Source organism: Apium graveolens, chromosome 1, assembly GCF_009905375.1.
Source record: "Apium graveolens cultivar Ventura chromosome 1, ASM990537v1, whole genome shotgun sequence".
NCBI lineage: Eukaryota > Viridiplantae > Streptophyta > Magnoliopsida > Apiales > Apiaceae > Apium > Apium graveolens.
The window spans coordinates 165,164,816-165,186,161 of record NC_133647.1 but is presented as its reverse complement, the minus strand read 5'-3'; the positions used below and the strand labels follow the sequence as shown (position 1 = coordinate 165,186,161).

General features: G+C 34.9%; 2 protein-coding genes across 10 annotated transcripts; one reads left to right on the top strand and one right to left on the bottom strand.

The window, feature by feature from the left end:
• Positions 1-907: 907 nt before the first annotated feature.
• LOC141710588 (uncharacterized) lies at positions 908-1,935 on the bottom strand. The gene is made up of 2 exons (XM_074513163.1): positions 1,164-1,935; positions 908-942 (listed from the first exon to the last, which is right to left on the bottom strand). Exons 1-2 carry the CDS (start codon positions 1,933-1,935, stop codon positions 908-910), a joined length of 807 nt encoding a protein of 268 aa, XP_074369264.1.
• Positions 1,936-4,278: 2,343 nt separating this feature from the next.
• Positions 4,279-9,219, top strand: LOC141669605 (uncharacterized). Of its 9 annotated transcripts, none has more exons than XM_074476116.1 (15): positions 4,279-4,854; positions 5,233-5,256; positions 5,354-5,454; positions 5,951-6,066; positions 6,169-6,268; positions 6,363-6,509; positions 6,987-7,039; positions 7,113-7,194; positions 7,285-7,418; positions 7,649-7,819; positions 7,922-7,942; positions 8,051-8,095; positions 8,406-8,489; positions 8,741-8,830; positions 8,993-9,219. In XM_074476116.1, the coding sequence occupies exons 6-14, from the start codon at positions 6,403-6,405 to the stop codon at positions 8,776-8,778; spliced, it is 735 nt and encodes a 244-aa protein (XP_074332217.1). In that variant the 5' UTR covers positions 4,279-4,854; positions 5,233-5,256; positions 5,354-5,454; positions 5,951-6,066; positions 6,169-6,268; positions 6,363-6,402; the 3' UTR covers positions 8,779-8,830; positions 8,993-9,219. The 9 variants fall into 9 exon arrangements, with proteins under 9 accessions (XP_074332217.1, XP_074332211.1, XP_074332214.1 ...); XM_074476110.1 differs by adding an exon at positions 5,038-5,139 and having other exon boundaries at positions 7,922-8,095; XM_074476113.1 differs by adding an exon at positions 5,038-5,139 and having other exon boundaries at positions 5,346-5,454; positions 7,922-8,095.
• The last annotated feature ends 12,127 nt before the right edge of the window (positions 9,220-21,346 follow it).

Genomic DNA, 21,346 nt, shown 5'->3' with positions numbered 1-21,346 from the left:
TTTTCTTTCTTCATCACTCCATCTCCAGTAATCTGATTCATCAAATTCAACATCTCGAGAAATGATTAAATTCTTCGTTAGTGGATTATACAGTCTGTATGCCTTGCTTCTTTTGTCATATCCGGTAAAGATGCATTTCTCGCCTTTATCATCCAGTTTCTTCCTTTTCTGATCTGGAACATGTGCATATGCAATGCACCCAAAGATTTTGAGATGTCCAACTGATGGTTTGCTACCACTCCATGCTTCATTTGGAGTTTTGTTTCTAACACTTTTTGTTGGACAACGATTCAACAGATAAACAGCACATAACACGGCTTCAGCCCAAAAAGTTCTTGGCATATGCTTTGCTTTCACCATGCTCCTTGCCATGTCAAGAATAGTGCGATTTTTTCTTTCTGCAACGCCATTTTGTTGAGGAGTATACGCCGTTGTCAACTGATGATTGATGCCATGTGCTCTACAGAAACTTCTGAATAAGTTTGAAGTATACTCGCCTCCTCTGTCTGATCTGAGTGTCTTCAAATAATGTCCACTTTGTTTTTCAGCCAGTGCTTTGAACTCCTTGAATTTATCAAGAGCCTCTGCTTTTTCTTTAATGATATATACCCAACTTTTCCTGCTAAAATCATCAATAAATGTTAGGTAATATCTGTTACCTCCGAGTGATGGGATATCAAACGGACCAGCAATATCAGTGTGGACAATCTCCAATGGCCTTCTGGCTCTCCATGATTTTCCAACAGGAAAACTTTGTCTGTGTTGCTTTCCTTTGACACATGCTTCACACAAATTTTCTGGTTCATTAATTTCTGGCAAGCCATCCACCATCTTTGTCTTTGACAATAATTTTAAGCCAGAAAATCCAAGATGACCATATCTTAAATGCCATAACCATGAGTCATTTTTAATGACCGACTTCAAGCACTTCTGCATTTTCGTCTGCATATCAAGTGTGAACAGACGATTCTTTGACATCTCCACATCTGCAATTAATTCTCGAACATGATTTCTGATGATGAGAGAATTATCCTGCATCTGAACATTATATCCTTTCTCCACAAGTTGGCCAAGACTGATGATATTACTTTTCAAAGCAGGTATATAATAAACATCATTTATATAACTTTTCTCACCATTCTTTGATACAATCGTAATTGTACCTTTCCCTTTAACAGGAATTTTTGAAGAATCGCCAAATGTAACTTCCCCGCTGACGGTTTCATCTATCTCCATAAATAAATCTTTGTGGCCAGTCATGTGATTGCTGGCCCCTGAGTCAAGATACCAAACATTCTTCTTGCTTTCCTCGTCTCCTTTATAAGTGAGGAACATAGCAGTACCCACATCTTTATCTTCTTTTGCTGCTGCAAAATGACTAGTTTCTTCCACCTTCGGGGATCTACACTCATAACTGAAATGGCCAAATTTATTACAGTTATAACACTGAAATTGAGATTTATCACCTCGTTGTTGAAATCCACCTCTTCCTCGGCCTCTAAAATTTTGAACACGACCAGATGATTGATAACTTCCCGAATTCTGGCCTCTATTGAAGGACTGCCTTCCTCGTCCTCGTCCACCTCGGTAGCCACCTCTAAAACCACCTCTGCCATGTGCAGAACTGCTACTGCCAGAACTGTCACTGATGGACACCTTACTTTGCAACGCCTTCTCCAAATGGCTTGCATCATCATACTGGTTCATTCGTTGCTCGTGGGCTTGAAGAGAACCTACGAGCTCATCAATGGAAATTGTGGATAGATCTTTTGACTCCTCAATTGATGTAACAACGTAATCAAATTTTCTTGTCAATGAACGGAGCAACTTTTCCATGACCCGGATATCATTAAGACTTTCACCGTTTCTTTTCATCTCGTTTGTCACCGTTTTCAAACGCGTAACAAATTTACCAATATTTTCGGAGCTTTTCATTTTTAAATTTTCGAACTCGCCACGTAGAACTTGGAGCCGCACCTTTTTAACTTTTTCGACACCCTGGAATGATTTCTGCAGAATCTCTCACGCATCTTTTGCTGTTTTTGCTTCAGAAATTTTTTCAAAGGTAGATTCATCAACACCTTGAAAAATTGTGAATAACGCCTTTTTATCTTTTTTACGGGAATCCTTTAACGTCGTCTTCTCGGCATTTGGAAGAGCTGCTTCAGCGGCTGCATCCACGGGCTCGCTATACCCATTTTCCACAGTATCCCAGTTATCGTAAGAACCGAGTAACACCTTCATTTGTATACTCCAGTTCCCATAATTTGTTGCCGTCAATTTTGGAATTTGCGGTTGCATCATATTCGCCATTTTTCCTGAACAGAACCTTGGCTCAGATACCAATTGTTGTAAACGTGAATACACTTTACACCAAAAGATTTGATAATATTAATACAAAAAACACAATAGCACTTTTATTTCAAAGAAAAAATACAACTATATAAATGTTTACACACACAGGCTACAACCTCTTTTTCCTTACTAGAGCTGCTGCTCTTTCTTTCGCTCTGTTTTTTTTTCAGTTGTATTTTACAAATGGAGTTGTTGTCTTATTTATAGACTTCTGAGACTAGTTAATACCTCATTGCTTACATCACCAGACATCTTCTGGTCTCCTGGTCATCTTCTATTTACTAGCTAACAACAAAGACTTCAACCATAAGCCTACCTTATTTTAGGGTTTGAACAGAGACCAGCCTGTACGTGTATACTGAACATAAAAGAGCTAGTGCCACGATATCTGTTTTTCATGCATGTGTTACCAGCTGTATGTTTATTTTCTTCAGTTTACATTTGAGCATGTATTGTATTTTGCACAACCCACCTATTTACCAGGCCTTCACAACTGCCTGGGTGATCTTTCTTCAACACACGCATTTGACTTGCATGAAATGATAATCCTCTGCTCACCAAATTTTCAGGACTCTAGCTTTTAATTTATTATAAATATTATGATTATTACTAGCTGCCAACTTTATTTAGATAAGGGTTTGAATTCTAACAGTTGATGCCTTACAACTTTTGCAGTTGTGAATTATGAAAATGCTAGCAGTTGCTTAGAAAGAGGGCATATTACCCCGTTTGAACCTTACAAAATCTTGGAGGCCGGAGGGGCTTCAATGTAAAGCAGCTGTGGTAATTAAGTTGCTTAGTTGTGATTGCTTGAAGGTCACCTAAGCATCGGACCATTTAAGTTTCTTAAGAAAAACAAGCACGGTTGCGACTGTCAAGCAATGTTGCATGCTCGTCCTTGTTTATATTCATTTATTGCCATGTCATAGAAACCTAGGATCTTTGTGCATTTCATTCGTCGCAGCCATGCGAACTTGCTGAACTTTATAGTGGTCATAATATATTGACTAAAGTTTTCATCATGTTGTTGGTAAATATTCTTCAGCCATTTTCTAGAACTTGATATAGGCATGTAAAGTTAAATTATTCAGATGCTCTACCAATATTATGTATAACGGCAGTAGTGTGTGTGTGTGTGCTGCATTAATTCTTATTCCACGTTCTTTAAAAAAAATGAATATATCACCAAAGTTTTTGATTCTCTGCAGGATGACATGATCCTCAAACAGCAACTGTTCCAGCGAGTCGTGACAGCTGAAATTGTAGCCCAAAAAACAAATGTGTTGGTGACAGCTGAAAATCCAGCACCTGAAGAGCCATTGGAAGCTCAAACCAAGAGGATGGTTGATTGTCAGCATAAAGATAAAACTGTGAACTTTAAAACTGTGGACTTGAACGTTGACGTACAGCATGTGTTGCATAATTCTCTAGTATATGCAGATAGAGGTAGACCAGTTGATTCTCCAGCTGAAGGGACAAACAATAACTGGTGAGCTCTTTTAAGGGGAAAAGATATCTCAGTGTTATGGCTGGTCTATGACTCTGAGGTTAACTGCGAAGTACCGGGAAACCTTTTAGCACTTCACCACAAAATAAAAAACAAAAAGTTGTGTGCAGTGAGGTGGCTGAGGTTGATTCTGAGATAATTTTCCTACTTGCACCGTCTGGGATTTAACTAAAGTTGGGTGTTGAACCGCCTAAACTACTTCAGTTTTATAGCCCCTATCACGGAGCTTCACGCAATTAACTGGCGCATCAATGCTGCCAAAAAGTAAAGTACAAATTCTGCAGGATCGTCTTGGTGATGCCGTAGATAAGCTACAAAATCTACAGACACTTCGTGCAGAGAAGATTAAAGAAATTGAGAAAGATTTATGGAACTATGGATACTAATCTCGGTGTAGATTTTATTGGAGATGATTTATTGTCTGGTCCACAATTTTCATGTCACTACGTGAAAAACTGGAATAGACATCACACTTTTTACATCAGTTACAAAAAAAACCGATGTAAAAACAATTTTGGACATCAGTTGCTCTCAAACCGATGTGAAACAACATTATTCACATCAGTTTCATGGGCGACCGTTGTATATAACTGCTTTTTAAAAATTTAAAAAAACACGGAACAAATTGTTCCGCCTTTACAACTAAAAAACAGCGGGGAAATTTTTAGTTAAACAAAATTCATTTTCCCCCTTCTCTCTCACTGCTCTCACTCTCCCTCACCGACCTCTCTCTCTCGGTACACTCTCCCTCCCCGACTTCTCTCTCTCTCTATCTCTCTCTCTCCATCTCCGTCTCCGTCTCTCACCTCTCAACTATCACTCTCCCCTCTCTTTCACCTCTACCTTTTACAAGCCCTAAAACAAAGATAAACCCTCTAATTACAGATCGAGTAAGAAGGTTGACATGCAGCCCTGAGAAGTGTTCATACAACCCGAATCAAGCAAGTTTTACACAAATCGAGCTGTGTTTCACCGAAATCGAACCCTAATTTGTAAGTGTATTTTAAATTAAATTTGATTTTTTGGGACTTTAGATTGGTGTGTGTGTGTCTTATAGTCAGATTATTACTGAATTTGTGTATGTTTGTGAATTGATGTGTATGCATTGTTTTTAGTTGTGTGAAATGAGGTCTTGTTGATATATTTGTACTAAATGCCTTGCTCCCCTTGCGAAGTTAATTAGGTTTTTCAGCTGTTGCGAGTTGTTTATGTGAAACTCTTTCTCATTCACATACCATTCTCTCTCTCTATCTATCTATCTCTCTCAAATAACATCGGTATGCTTATGTTATTATTTTATTTTTTATTTATATTACTTATGTACTTGTTATGATCTAATTTATATGTTTTTGTTTGGTTTGTTTATGCAGCACCAATCAAGGTTGGAATCAATGGTAAGGATATAATCACTTATGATTATTATTTATGTATTTTGGTTATTTTAGTTGTTTTATTATTTTTGATGTGTTAAGAACTGATTCAGTTGTTTAGGTTTCGGAAGAATCGGTCGATTAGTTGCTAGAGTTGCTTTCCAAAGAGATGATGTGGAGCTTGTTGCTGTTAATGATCCATTTATCTCAACTGATTACATGGTAGTTATTATAATTCCTGTTAATTATTGTGTTTGTTTATTCTTAATTGGTTTTGATTGAGTTAGTTTATGTAGATTGGTGTTTTTAGCTGTGTTATGTTTATTACATGTTAGTTAGAGTATGTATTCTTTTTAATTTATTATTAGTGATTGTTAGGTTTGATAATAAGCATGTCATAGATTTATTTAGATTATTTTGTGTTGGTTACTTGGTTTTGTTGACTTGAAGGTGTGAGATCTTAAATTTGATTAGTTCGTATTTTGTTTTATTTTTCGAGAATCTTATTTAGTTCTTCTAGATGCTACTGGTCTGTAATTGTTTCATTAGTTGATATTATGTTGTTGGTTGGTTTGCTTGGTTTAGTTGGTATGAACTAATCGGTATTTGCTGTTTGATTTAGATATACTTTCAAGTATGATGTCATACTACTGATTGATTTGCTTGGTTTAGTTGAGCCGAAAATTGTGAACTAATTGTTAGTTGTTGTTTGTTCTAGGCATATATGTTCAAGTATGACAGTGTTCACGGTGCGTGGAAGCATCAAGAACTAAAAGTGAAGGATGAGAAGACCCTTCTTTTTGGTGAGAAGCCTATTGCTGTTTTCGGCTGCAGGTGTGGTCAGCATAACTGTCGTTGCACTATGTTGATTGAATGATTTGATATAATTGGTCGCTTGCAAATTGACTTACTAATTTTAAGTAGATGAAATTGCAGAAACCCAGAGGATATCCCTTGGGCTGGCACTCGTGCATAGTATATTATGGAGTCCACTGGTATGTTTACCGACAAGGACAAGGCTGCTGTACATTTGAAGGTGTGTAAACTTTTGAAATTGCTTAAATTTTATCTTACTGTTTCCTTAAATTGTATCTTATCTCATTCCTTGGATGTCTGTCTTTATTCTGCAGGGAGGTGCAAAGAAGATTATCAATTCTGCTCCTAGCAAGGATGCTCCCATGTTCGTTGTGGGTGTCAACGAGAAGGAATACACATCAGACCTTCACATTGTTTCTAATGCTGGTTGCACTACCAACGGCCTTGCTCCCCTTGCAAAGGTAATTAGCTGTTTCTGCTGCGTGAGTTGTTATCTGTTGCTCTGGAAAGCTTAGACATCCAATTTGTGTCCAATTCCTGAGAAAATCTTCCCATATAATGATCTAGAATGTAAAAGGAAGTCTATCTGCTATACTGAGAAGGCAAATATTGTAGTCCCAAGGTATTACTGTTCTCATCCTCCTATATCTGCAGTTCACTGTTGCTTAAACCCATAGCACATTTTGTTCTCTATTTAGATCTTATATTTTGTCCTAAAGTAGATGTGTATATAGATCTCTAATAATTCAATTACTTGCTTGATGCTTATGTGATACTTTCAGTTAATTATGTGTCATTCATATTTTCTTGAATTGATGAGTGTCTTGTTGTGCCATATCTCTTATACATCTATATGCCCTTGGATCTGATATATGATCCTTCTCTTTACTTACTATTAGTGAAAGTTTTTTGGGATTGATTGCATGCTTGGTGTCCAGGTTAAGGGGGAAAATGCTTCAAGCTGATGACCGTGTTGAGGCTATCCCTAAGGGTGGGTATGATGCCTTGTGATTCTTCTATCACTCTTTTTGTGCTAAACTTACCATGCTGCAATGCCAATGTAGGTTCTGATCATTATGGCACCAAAGGAAAATTACCACCAGAGATGATGGAACCAAGAGTCCAAGAGAATGTGATGCTGGGAAAGTAAAAGTTTATCCATTTCACCGCCCTTATTCTTTTTATATTTATTATGTTTCAGAGATCTGATAATTTTTTTTTTTAAATTGTTATCAGAAAAGCAATTGACCCCTACGATTTAGCAGAAAAAAATGCTTGCTTACCATTGGAACTTAGATGTCTCATTTGCACGAAGTATATGAAGGAGGCTGTGATAATACCTTGCTGCCACCAAAGCTTTTGTGAAAGATGTGAGTTTCCGTATATATCTTTCTTTTTTCTACGAGTTTGAACCCTCCATACGGGACTTCTTGTGTGTTTCTTATTGGCAGAGGTATGGGCTCCTCACACGATTGCCAAATCGCAAACTTATTAAACCTTTATCGTTCTGTATTTATTGACTCGTTAATATAATATATAGTAAACCATTACTAGGAACTATAATTTATTGCTTATGGTTTTTGTTTCCGGTATTGTGCAGGTATTCGTGAAGTTCTCACTCAGAAGTCGAAGTGCCCTAAATGTTCCTCGGACAAATTTAAGGCTGAGGATGTACTACCAAATTTGTCATTGAGGGAAACAATTATGCATTTGCTTGAAGCTCAAATCCAGTTCTCTATTCCAGAATCTGTGTTGCGGAGATATGTCCCAGGTAGAAAACATTTACTAACTCCGTTACGCTGGCAGTGAGAGATAGTGGTGGTTAATATTTTTCTGAAACAAGTAGATAAACTTTTAAAATCAATAAATGCAGATGAAGAATCTGTCATCCAGGGTAACAATATCTCTACTCCTGTACCTCTTTATCAAATGAGGCAAAATAATATTCTTTACCCTTCAGAGTTCCTACTGTGGATGTTTCAGTTGTTGATCTTATTGTCAGGCTGGAAAAGAAGGCTACTTACGATAAAATTAAAGCCGCTATTAAGTAAGCACGATCAATATAGTAAACGTTTTCATTCTTGTTAAGTCCATTTCCCATAGAAAATATGAGGCCGTGGGATGTAAAAAATATGCTGGTAGCTGCAGCATTTTATATGCACATTGTCAATTAGTAATAGTTATCGTTCCTGTTAAGTCCATCTCCCATGGAGAATGTTGCAGCTTACATCTGTGTTGTCTTCAATGCATGTTACGAGATCAAGAACCTTGCATGCATCTGCTGTAGCTTATGTACTATTATGCTTTTTAGGAATTTCATATATTGTTTCTTATAAATGTTGTTTCGTACTTGTCAGGGAGGAGTCTGAGGGAAACCTCAAGGGAATCTTGGGTTAGACCGAAGATGATGTGGTTTCCACAGACTTTGTTCGTGACAGCAGGTGTGTTTCGTATCATTTTATTTTTCCCAATTTTATTGTCTTCGCTGTGACTCGGCATATAAAAAAGTAGTGCTTGTGCATATCAGCAAGCCTGTTCCATCGTAGTTGATTACTTGCAAGTTAATATTTTCAATACTAATAAATGATCAAATAAGAGTCTATGATGATGCTGTTGCATATTCTGGTTTTTACTTTAGTAGTGCTGAGAAAGATATCATATTTCCTTGTAACTAACAATTTAGAAATTTCAGGTCAAGCATCTTTGATGCCAAAGTTGGAATTGCTCTAAATGACAACTTTGTGAAGCTTGTTTTGTAGTACGACAATGAATGGGGATACAGGTAAACAGTCGTAGTTTTTATGATGGTTTAGACAGAGCTTAAAATCTTAGTAAGCCACAGTACTAGATTATGGAGCCACAAATGATGTTTTATATTGTTCAAATGTACTAGTTTTTCACTGCAAATTTTGGCTTAGCCTAATTGTTTCTATGTCCACTGCAGCACCCGAATGGTGGACTTGATCGTTCACAGTGGGCAGCTAAGACTCGAAAGTGCTATACAAGGGAGGAACTTGATGAAGTGCGATTAGTTTGTTTAGTTTTCATGTTACCAGGGAACAATATTTAGTTTGATCAGTACACTGTCATCTTGTTGGTCGTTCATTCGTTTAGATGATCTTGTAATCTGCTTAAGTAGTGTGCTACCACGCTAGTACCGTGCTTGTTTGGTGCTTGATATATAGCTAAAAAGCTTTTAGTATTTCAGTTTTGGTTTGTGTTTAGTCAATTTCAGTTTTGATAGTTTTGGTTTGCGATTGGTTTGGTTTGTGATTGGTAATTTTTGGCTAGTTGAATATGTGAAAAATACACATCACTGAAAATGTAAAAACCGATGTCTATGCAAAACAAAAACAACGGGCATATTTTGTTCTTTTGTACCCAAACTGATGTATATACAACTCAATAACATCAGGCAAAGCAATTCCAAACTGATGTTAAATCAAATAAACAACGGTTTTGAACCGATGTCTTTGATTTTATCATAAATTATATACTTTAGACAACGGTTCAAAACCGATGTTTTTGACCTTAAGAAAAATTATGTACTTTTTACATCGGTTACTAACTGATGTGTAAAATGGGTTTTAACATCGGTTGAATGAACAACCGTTGTAAAGTATAGACATCGGATAAAAACCGATGTGTATGTTAATCTTTAACATCAGTTTTTAAACGGGGGTGATGTTAATAGTCTTAATAAAAATCATTTTTTAGAAAAAAACTGATGTGGAAAGCTATGTTTTACATCGGCTAAAAACCGATGTCAAAGGGGGGACCTTTCTCTACACCGACGAAGACATCGGTCAAGATTTTTTGTTACATCGGCTAATAACCGATGTCTATTCTATTTTTTCACGTAGTGTGTATTAGTTCTTAGCTCGAGACTTTTTGGATGTATCGTAGCTTTTGTGTAGTTGAAGTCATTAGTACTTTCAAATATCATCCTTTTTTACTTGATATCAAACAATTCTTGGTGTTTTACTTTCAAGTCCTTGTCATGAAAGCTTTGACCGCTTGCCGGGTAGCTTGTAAAACATAATATCACTCCATTTTTTCATTTACCAACGAAAATCTATCCGTTAACAATTATTAACGGATTGATGATTAATTGCAAACTTTTGAAAAGCCTACACAACATCAACAGTTTCGCAATGGATCACTAATGAAATGTTGCCCATAAAAGTTTCCGTTAAGAAACCAAAAATTATAACAGAAATACTAATGGATTCCCTACATATATATATTTCACTACACACTACTAACAGAAGAGCAATAATTTGCTTGACATTGTCAAATCGGTCGAGCTTCTATTCCGTTATTCATCGATTGATATATATTCAATTCTAAATCGGTCATTGAAAATTTTTGTTACTAATATGTTAATATGTTGTAAAATTTTACCATATATGTGTGTGTCTCATTCGACAACTAGTATGATATATTTAGAGTAATTCTTTGGATTAAAAACACATAAATATTTAGAGAGGGAGCCTCAAAAATAAAATTTATTGACATTTTACTGTATTTAATTTATTTTTAAAAAGTTTAAGTCGAAGCAAAAAAAGGACGGACAATTTACTCTCAATTTATTTATATTTCCCTCTCACAACTCCTAAAATCATTTAGATTTGAGCGCTCTTGTTCATTTCATTTTCTCTCAAATTTTACTCTCTCCATATCAGTCCAACAGTATGCACCCGATTCAATTTCTATATAATCTCAAGTAGGGGCTTGAGTTTTAGCGTTTTCAATTTGGCGGTGTTATTCTCTTCTCATTTATTTAATATTTTTGAATTTGGGGCTTACCATTTAGAATTGTTGACTTACAATTTTGCAGGAGATTTAAAGATTTATGTTGGGGCTTGGATTCAATGTTTTAGTACATGACTAATTCTTGTGTGAATCTTCACCTTCCTTATGTTATCTTAAATTAGGCCTTGAATTTAGAGATTTCGTTTCAATACTTTATAATATAACAACACTGATATATATGTTAACCTCTGTAAATAGGTTGTACAAGATTTTTTTTTTTGAGAAATGAGGATGTACTGGCTTGGGGAAACTATAAATATTGGAAATACTTGACACTAAACCAGTTCTATATTAAATATGAACAACTTTTATTGAAGTCCTAAATTTTTATGGTTTGTAATGCACTACTAGAAAAAGTAGAATAGACATCACCTCTTAGACATCGGTTGCTTTTCTGACCGATGTAAAAGGTGTTTTCTACATCGGTTTTTGGCAACCGATGTCTTTTGTTGTTAAAAACATCAGTTGTTTAGCACAACCGATGTTATATGTCTGTTTTAAAAAAATTAATCAACGCACCTTCCCCGTTCCCCCCTTAACCAAATTATTCATTCCCTCCAAGTGTTTCCCCCCTTGTTTTTTGACTTAGTAAAATTTCCCCCCTTTTTTCACCCACATCTTCCCCCTCTTTTTTATTAAAAAAAATTAAAATTAAAATTAAAAATTGAAAACTGAAAATAAAAACAAACAAAAACATTTTATCCCTATCACTCTCTCATCTCTCAGTTCATCACTCTCTCATCTCTCATTTTATCCCTCTCTCAGCTCTCATTTCACTTTCCAGTGTAGATTTCACCTTGCTGCTCTCATCAAGGTTGCTCTCATTTCCCTCATTGCTCTCGTAGATTTGGGGGTTTTATTGTATTAAGTCAAAGTCGGAGTTGAAGTTCAACTCAGAGTTTAAGGTTGTAGTTCAAGTCGGAGATTGAAGCTAAGTTGGAGGTTAAAACTTGAATTAGGTAAGTTTTAAACCCTAATTTCAGAATTGGGGGTTTCAATTTGAAACCCTAATTTTTTAATTTTTAATTAGTTTAAGCTTAAACTATTTGCATCTGCTTGTTTGAGTTGCTTGTTACATATTCTATAGTATGGAAATTAGTTGTTTGTCATATAACACACCCTAATTTGCTTATGCATGTGTCTTTGTTTATTTTATTTTGTTTCAATGATAGGATTTTTGTTGCTCTTTTCTCTGTTTTCTCTAGGAAATGCATGTTATTTTCAGTTAAATAATGTAAACATTATTTTATAGTAAGGGGATGATAGACGAAATTCGCTTTTTGTTCTGTATATGTTGTTACAACATATATTTTACATATAAAATGACAGGAAGATGGTTTTGTGTAGAATTTATAGTATAATGTAAACATCTTTCATCTATTGATGGTATAATGTAAACATTAAAATGCATGCCCTGTCTTGTACTACCAAATCGATACAAGCAGATTACTGAAAAGGATAATGACATTACCTTTTCAGTAATAAAAATCAACTTTGATTTTTGATGTCATACTTGGAATAAAAAAATTTATAAAAGAACACTTCACTAACACATACATATGGTGCTTATAAAGAAAATAATTACCTGGTAGAGAAGAAGGGTTACCTGGGAGGAGTTAGAAAAGCAGAAGTGGTTGGTTTGGGAATGTAATCTTTGAGCAAGTACTTAATAAACCCACTAAAAGTTCTGATTCTTGTTTGAGAAATGATAGTTAGCATGTGAATAGAGTTTTCTTGGCCTATGGAAGCTAATTCTTTATGAGCATCGGCGTCGGGTGGTGGTTAATTCTGCTCATTATAAATTATATTAATTTGCTCTGTTTATTGTCTAGTGGCGTGCTCAGCTTTGTTCTGTGTTTCGTTTCATCATTTTAATCAATCAGTGTCGTGTTCTGCTTTGCCGGTAATTATACATAATAATACATATATATTACTAATTGTACGTTGTTTTTTTGAAATATTTGATATGGAAATTAGGTAGGAAATAGGTTATCCTACGAATATGGAGAAAGATTGGATTTCAAAAGAGAGGGATTCGTTGGAATATGAAAGTCGGGGTTGAAAAGTTTTTGATTTACGCCGAAGAAAATTGTAAAAATCCTAAAAAAATACCTTGCCCCTGCTGTAAATGTGTTAATTTTAAAAAATTTCCGGTCAAAGTAATAAGGGGTCATCTCTTCGAGAATGGTTTTACTCTTGGGTATATTGATTGGATTTGGCATAGATCCAAGACTGGCAGGTCGTCTGTTGGTAGCACAGTGCCTCCTCATGAAGAGGAGCAGAATGCAGATGCATTTAAATCAGCCTTTGAAGCTGCATCAGAAGCGGCTGCTGCATCGGAAGCGGCGGCTGCTGGTGCTTCACAAGCTGCTGCGGTTTGTGAAGCAGCATATCATAATCCGGGAGGTAAATCAGGGGGCGATGACTACGATAAAGTGCAACAAAATTGTTGACGTATCAAAACTTGATAAATTGCATGCTGATGTGGTATTAGCCTTATATGAGCTCGAAAAAATATTTCTGCCTTCTTTTTTTGATATAATGATACATCTAATAGTACACCTGGTCAGGGAATTGCGTTTATGTGGACCAGTTTTCTATAGATGGATGTATCCATTTGAGCGTTTTAATAAAGTATTGAAAAGTTACGTGCGAAACCGTTATTTTCCAGAATGTTGTATAGCCGAAGTATACTTGAAAGAAGAATCTGTAGAATTTTGCGCTGAGTTTTCTAGAAATAGTTTGACAACTGTCGGACTTCCGAAGGACCAAGGCAAACTTTCTGGTCCATTATCGGCTGCAACAGTTAAATCTGTTGAAGAGAAAGAACGAGATGAGGCGCATTTACACGTCCTCTTAAAGAACAGGGAAGTGTTTCCATATGTTAAGTAAGTCACTTTTCTTTTTCTTTTATTGATTAATTTTGTATAAGCATTATTTTAGTTTGTAACCAAAAAATTTATGTATTTTGAAAGGATGCATAAGGAGTTGCTTGAAAAAATTTATGAAGGAAAAAAAAGACTATTTAGTGGATGATTGGGGAGCATAATAGGCTATTTGCTGATTGGTTTGAGAACAAAATTATGACTGAATTGAACGAGAAAGTCGAAGGTGTTTCTGAAACGATAAGGTGGCTAGCAGGAAAACCATCATTTACTATTTTGACTTATGATGGCTATCTAATTGACGGAATCCGATACTTCACAAAGGAGCGAGACGATGTTAGGGTTGTTCAAAATAGAGGAGTCTCGTTAGTTGCTAAGACTGTCCAAGTTTCTAGTGCTAAGGATTTAAATCCCGTAGAGAGTGATATGACATTTTACGGGAGGATTGAAGAAATATGGGAATTGGATTACCACTCATTTAAAGCCCCGTTGTTCTTGTGCAAATGGGTAGACTGTGACAGAGGCGTCAAGGCTGATGAACTTGGCTTCACACTTGTGGACCTTAGTCGACAAGGTCACAAGAAGGACAAATATGTGTCCATTGATCAAGTGAAACAAGTTTTCTATGTCGAAGATCCCGTTGATTCCAACTGGTCAGTCGTATTGACCTCAACAGCTAGAGACTATCACAAGATATACAATGATGATGATCTTGGAGACACAATTCTAGAAAACCCTCCATTCTGCTCTAACATCCCCATAGTTGATTCTGGTGTTGATGACGACGAAGAGTCTAATACTGGCAATAAAAGAAGGGATGGCGAAGGAATCTGGCTGAAGAAGCGATCCAAGGATTAAAAAATTGTTGTATGATATGTATGAAATGCTAAAAATATGATATAATTACTTGGAGTTTTATTACTTGGAGTTTTATTATGAGTGTAAGTATTAGAATTTGTAGAAGCAACTGATAAAAATATGTAAATGTTTTATGTGTTCTGCTGTATGTTGTTATATGTTGAAAAGGTGATTGTGTAGTTAATTATATATCTTGCATTAGATGTGTGTTGTGCTAGAATGATTATGATAATCCTAGTATGATGATAATCTTATCTCTTATTCCTACTCCTTTTGGTTAATGCAGGAAATATGGTAAAAAAAGGAAAAAAATCTAAAAAACAATCTAAAAAATCATTGGATGAAAATCACATTGTTCCAGCGGACACCATTGTTCCAGCGGTACCAAATCCTGACCCGGTTGCTCTAGCGGACACCATTGTTCCCCAGCAGACAGCTCCACAACCCACTGAAAGTACTACACAATCTACCAAAAGCAGGACATCTGGAGCAGCACGAGGCGTTTGTGCTAAGCACAAAGTGGTGATGAAGAAAGCGCGGGGAGAGAAATTGAATTTGCGGTTCAATCGAGTTGCAGTTCCAGTTGGAGACGAACGACACAAACTGCAGTCCTACATAGGTATGCTGGCAAGGACAATGGTGCCAATTGACATTCCGACTTGGCCAAAGGTTGACCCTGAACTGAAACAAAAAATATGGAATGATCTTGAGGTATGTCATTTACAATCGCAATTGACATTAATCTCATGGTTTTTATTTAAAAAAATTTGCACTGCCTGAACTTGTTAAATTTGTGCTTCAGGATACGTTCGAACTGATTCCTGAAAGTCGGAAGATGATTCTACAGTCGGCAGGCGCAAAATGGAGAAATTTTAAGGCTAAATTGACAGCGAAACATGTGATGCCTTTTGTTGGGCAGAAGAAGAAGCTACAGAAGCCACCAAAGCAATATGCTTTTGTCGGGAAGAAAGCATGGAGACGATTTGTTGCAGCTAGAGTCACAAAAGAGTGGGAGGTATGCATTACTTACATATATATATATATTTAAATTTAAAATATATATATATATTTAAATATATATATATATATTTTTTTTGGGAGTAGATTTAATTGTAAAAATACAGTAATCAACAAGATTTATTTTGTATACACGAAGAGAATAAAAAACAGAGTGAAAGAGTGGGACAACGGAAATATCCACACCAAGTGTCAAGAAAAGGATACATCGGATTGGAAGAAGAAGAAGTAAGAGTCTTATCATTTTTCTTGTAGTATTCATATTTTCAATTTTATGAATGTATCTTAATTTTTTTGTAGAAACGCTCGGGGAGGTTGTAGCCTGAAGAAAGGCCAGATAGGGTAATTATGTGGAAAAAAGCCCGTATGACAGAAGATGGGACTCTTGACCCAGAACTGGCAGAAAAAATTCAACAAATTGTAAGACTTATTATAAATTTTGCTTCTTTAATTTTCCAATCATACCTAATTACTCTCATGGTTTTAACAGGATTCCTTACTCGAAAAGCAATAAAATGGTGAATTCAAGTCGGATGGAACTAATGATGTACTCACCACTGTATTGGAAACTCCCGAGCATGCGGGAAGGGTTCGTGGGTTGGAAACTTCATACCTCCAACATTGTACTTCGATTTACCGAAACAGACAAGAAATCACGTTACCAAAGAGCAGTTTCATAATCTTGAGTTGCAAATTACTGAGTTGAAAGCTTTGGTTGCTGGGGGCAATCTACATTCACCAATGTCTGAAAAAGCAAGTTGTCCTGGGGTAAAAGAACAAGAACAAGAACAAAAGAACAGAAGGAAAGTTGCAAAAGATTTGATGGAAGATGAATTGATGACCGTTGAGGATAAAAATGGTGCAGATTTTGTTGTTATTATTCCTCCTCCTGGTCCACCGGGACAAAAGGTATACAATTACAGTGTATACTTGATTGATTTCTATGATAATATTGCATGTTATTAAAGTGTTTGAGCCGATAGTGTCTATTTTGATTTATAATTATAAACTATAGGGTCCTCGCAAATGTGAAATGGCAGTGGAGAACATTGATAACAAGGTAGATTTGGGTGTTATTTTTGATGAGGGAGATGGAATGAGTAGAGCGGTTCATGGAATGCCTCTAGAACCTGGATTTGTTCGTGTTGGGGTGGACGGAAGCATCCAGGATGATGCTTTGGTGCCTGTTCCTGTGGTTGGTGAGATAGAAACCGTCCAACAAGCCATCGGTTCTCATTTGGCATGGCCCAAAGACATGATCATATACACCTCCACTACTGGTTCTGAGGTATATAATTTAATTACAAACCAAGTGTCATTATTTTTAGGAGGTTGTACAAATTTGCACTAAAGTGAATAATACCGGTTATATGCTTAAATATTTATTTACAGAAATGGAAAAATGCGCGGAATGTGAGTGAGGTGCAAAGAATGCATAATGCATTTAATTATGTGAAGCCAAAGGACAATGTGCCTCTTCGCTTTAGGCTTTTGTACAAATTTGCATCGACAGTGATGAAGGAAAGTGGAAATTCGATACCGGTTCCATGTAATTTTCAAATCTTTGGAATTGAAAGAACTATATATTTGCTTCATGAGAACATACTTGAATTGCTAGAGTTTAAAATGATTGGACAGTCTGCTATATAATCATACATGGCGTAAACTTCTTTTTATACTTTTTTAGAATCTGGTCTCATTTTATATAGTAATGATCTATTTACAAAAAATGTAATTTGTATTTTTTTTTATTTTTTAGGTATTTGTATTCAGTGTTTCGGGATAGGCCGGGTAGAGATTTGTCATCGATGTTTGCTTTTCTTCATCCGTCCACATACAAGTTGAATGATGAATTTAATGAATATGTTGTGCAAAGGCTGAAAGATGGAGTTCTTCGGATGAACTTTATGCCCTATAACTACAAGTATGTCTCTTTTTGTGCGTCCTATTTTAAAATATTGTATGGCCTTGATTAGTCATATAGTTGTTGGTAAATTAATTATAATGTATGTAAAATTGTCGGATATGTATTTTTTAAATTACATTTTGCTCACTTTAATTTGTTTATAATGAAAACAGTTTACATTGGATTTTAATTGTGTTTTGGGAATCAGAAATTTTCATCCTTAATCCATTGCCTCATCATCCTCATCCCCAGGACCTTGAAAAGGCTTTAATGCGGTAATTTTTTACTTCAATTTACAATTATATATTGAATGTAATCGGTAATTGACGGATTTGACACTGTATTTTATAATTATAACATTTACAGGGCAATGAGATCTTATAATGCTCAAGAAGGACGGGTAAACAAGAATCCCAAAATTAAAAACCTTGTTGTGAGTATTTAGTCGATTTTTTTAATTTTTCATTTTTGTAAAATATGGAATTATGATTAATCTCCACAGAATGTGGATATGTGGTCATGCGATATATGAAAGATTTAATTGAGGACGAGGAGATGAAGTTGCTAGACAAGGTATATTTTTTACTTTTCTTAATTTTATGAATATTACTTTTCAGTTGGTTGAGGAATGACATAGGTTTATTTGTGTTCCAGTGGGCCTCCAAGAGTCGCAAGTCTTATACAGAGGAGGACCTTGACATCGTTCGCTATGAGACGCTTGATTATATCCAATCCATCATGTAGTTGTTGGCGACTCTAGCTTGGCGACTGGTACCTATATTACAATCTGAAAAACACCTTTATTTTGGTTACATGTATTCGGATTATAACTAGTAATTAGAAAAGATTATGGATGGATGTCTAGTACTTCATGTTTGGTGGTTTAGATTAAAAACTATGTAGGTAGTATGGTGGGATGATAATTTGGATGTTTGGAGATTGGGATGTTAATTTGGATGGTTGGAGATTGAATGATAGTTTGGTAAATATTGGAGCTGAATTTTGTTGTTAAATGGCAATTGCTTGGTTTTCTGGCAATTTTTTGGCATCTGTGTTTCTGATTTTTGCATGGATAAAACAGGTGATCAGACATCATTTTATACAAACCAACTGATTTTAAAACAAAGCCATTTATCATCATTTTTTTGACATAAAACTGGTGTTAATGTAATACTATAAACATCTGCTACAAAATAAAAAAATGATGTCCATCAAAGCTTGATACATCAGTTCTAGTTGACCATTGACATCAGTAAAAACCGATGTTAAAGACTACAACAAAAAAAACTTGAAACAAAAAACTGATGTTATTAAGCATCATAGACATCAGTTTGTCAAAAATAGACATCAGTTACCAATGAAGAACTGGTGTCAAAGGTACTATTAACATCGGTTGTTTGATGAAAACTGTTGTTATTGGTACTAGTAACATCAGTTTATTGTTTAAATTGAAATATTTTGCTTAGCTCACATATATTTAAATTGATAAAAATATCATATTATGATGATATATGAAGATTAGATATGCATGGGAAATTTAATATCAAGATATAGAAATCGGTTTTAAACTTGGAACTGATGTTATATGCTCTATTTAAGATCAGTTTAAAACCGATGTTAAATGGGGGGGGGGGCTTTAACATCACCCACGAAGACATCGGATTTTTACATATATAGACATCGGTTTTTAACCGATGTCTATTGACGTTTTTAGTGGAATTAATGGTTGTCTTGTTACATTTGATCAATTAAGAAATTTAGAAACTTTTTGTATATTTTATTTTACTTTGTTTGTGAGTTGTGATTATAAACGGAGTTGGATATTTAGAGAGTTGTTGATATCTAACATATTGCACGCATATCATATTAACAATTCTCATTATTAGTAAGGTCTCACGAGGTTTCCCGGTGAAAAAATTACGACCTAATTTAGGATGGTTTCTTGTCAAAATTTCGATAGTTTATTGTCACTAAATTTTACAATGTATTTTCCGTTAACAGTTGTTGTTAGAATTATCAACCAAATATTTTGTTGGGAAGGTGATGTTTTTTGATTACTTTGTAAGATGTTACTAGTTTGTTACTATTCCGTTACTAAACTTAGCTACAGACAATAAATTGGTCAGTAAGGTACTAACCAACACTGTTTCCTTCGACCCTCGATTTCAGCGGGTATTCGGTTAGTAATCTCTTTTACCAACGGATTTTCTTAACTTACCAACAGAATTTGTCGTTTGCAATAATGCAATCTCTTGTAGAGCCAAAGAGATTTCTTCACAATGAGTTACAGTATTCATATGATTGAATCGCTTCCTACATTATTTCTCCTCTCGATTTTCATTAAAAAGCTAAGTAAACATAAGGCCATAAAAAATATGGAAAATTCCGATATCTGTCAAAAAAATTATATTCTTTTCCGAGAAAAAACGGATATTATCCGGATTCGAATAAAAGAGAATATTATCCGTATCCGAATCCAGGATATTCGAATCCGAAATTAAATACATATATAATATTTTAATTATATAAATATATACTTATATATATTTTAAATTTAATGAATTAGCTTATAGTGTGTGTATATGCATTGAATAATACTCTTATACAAATTTTAAATAATTGTACAAATACTTTATACATATACAAAAATATCAGTTGAGTTTAACCGTAAAAAAAATATTCTAAAATCATTGTCAATACAGTAGGCCCATAAAAAAATTCAAACAATTAGATATCCGTCCAAAATACCCTCATTCGTATTTGAGAAAACATGAATATTATCTGTATCCAAAATAAAGCGAATATTACCTTTATCAAAATCCGACAATCACGGATACTATCGGATACCAATACGGATATAATTCAATCTGTATTCGTACTATCTGTTGACAACCCTAAGTTGACAGATGATTCAATGTCAACACATCTCAGTGTTTAGTATTCTTATATTTTATTTTCTAGTAGTGGAAAATCGGGTGTTCGGAAGCTCATGCTATCCTGCCAATTAAAATCATATTTGTTATGACTGATATGTTATTGGCGCGTTAACTTTTAAGACTTCAAATTTAATTCACACCCACTTGAGAATGGTTTCAAAAGCCAAACACAATGAAACAAACATATTTATTTAATTTATATTAAAGGATCGAGTTTGGATAAAACCAAAATGAGAGATAATCAATTTTTAGAATTGGAAATTAAAAATGCGGCAAAAACGATAGTTTGATTTAATTTTGGTCATAAAACCGCATTTTAAAAAAATGACAAAACAAATGGAACTTAGTTATTTGAAAAATACGTAAAAATTAGGAGGTGGGGGTGACAAAAGTGGTTCCTAGTGTCAGAGTAATAGAGTTGCTCCCCAGATGCAGACATTTTGTTCAACCTGAAATGTAAAAAGTAATAATTAACTTATTATAAGCGAAATAATTGATTATCTTGTTTAATTGATTAATATTAAAATAATAAAAAGGAAATATATAACCCTTTGAGAGATAATAACCTAAATATATGCGGTTGTACAGGAGTCGAATCTAGCTGAACTCTTATGTATTAATTCATTAAAAAAATGTCGAACCTATAATCTAACTGAAATTTTATCGAGTTAAAAATTTTGCTTGTGTATCTACACATTATGAAAAAGTTTATTCGCGTACATATTTATGAACAACCCATTGACTAACATTAAACGAACAACTAATGAACATTGTTCACAAATTTTTAATCGCAAACAACTTAGTTTATAAACTCGCTGTTAACGGAGGAATTTGGTTAACCAATATTTGAGGTTCGCGGTCGGAATCAAGATCTGCTGCGG

Bases quoted from the DNA above. Each gene is read 5' to 3' on its own strand.
- LOC141710588 (XM_074513163.1), bottom strand. From the start codon at position 1,935: ATGAAAAGCTCCGAAAATATTGGTAAATTTGTTACGCGTTTGAAAACG. The intron at 943-1,163 runs GTACAATTACGA...CTTGATATGCAG, and splicing joins AATTCCTGTTAAAGGGAAAG to ACGAAAATGCAGAAGTGCTT.
- LOC141669605 (XM_074476109.1), top strand. From the start codon at position 6,403: ATGCTCCCATGTTCGTTGTGGGTGTCAACGAGAAGGAATACACATCAG. The intron at 7,195-7,284 runs GTAAAAGTTTAT...AATTGTTATCAG, and splicing joins GAGAATGTGATGCTGGGAAA to AAAAGCAATTGACCCCTACG. The intron at 7,820-7,921 runs GTAGAAAACATT...CAATAAATGCAG, and splicing joins GTTGCGGAGATATGTCCCAG to ATGAAGAATCTGTCATCCAG.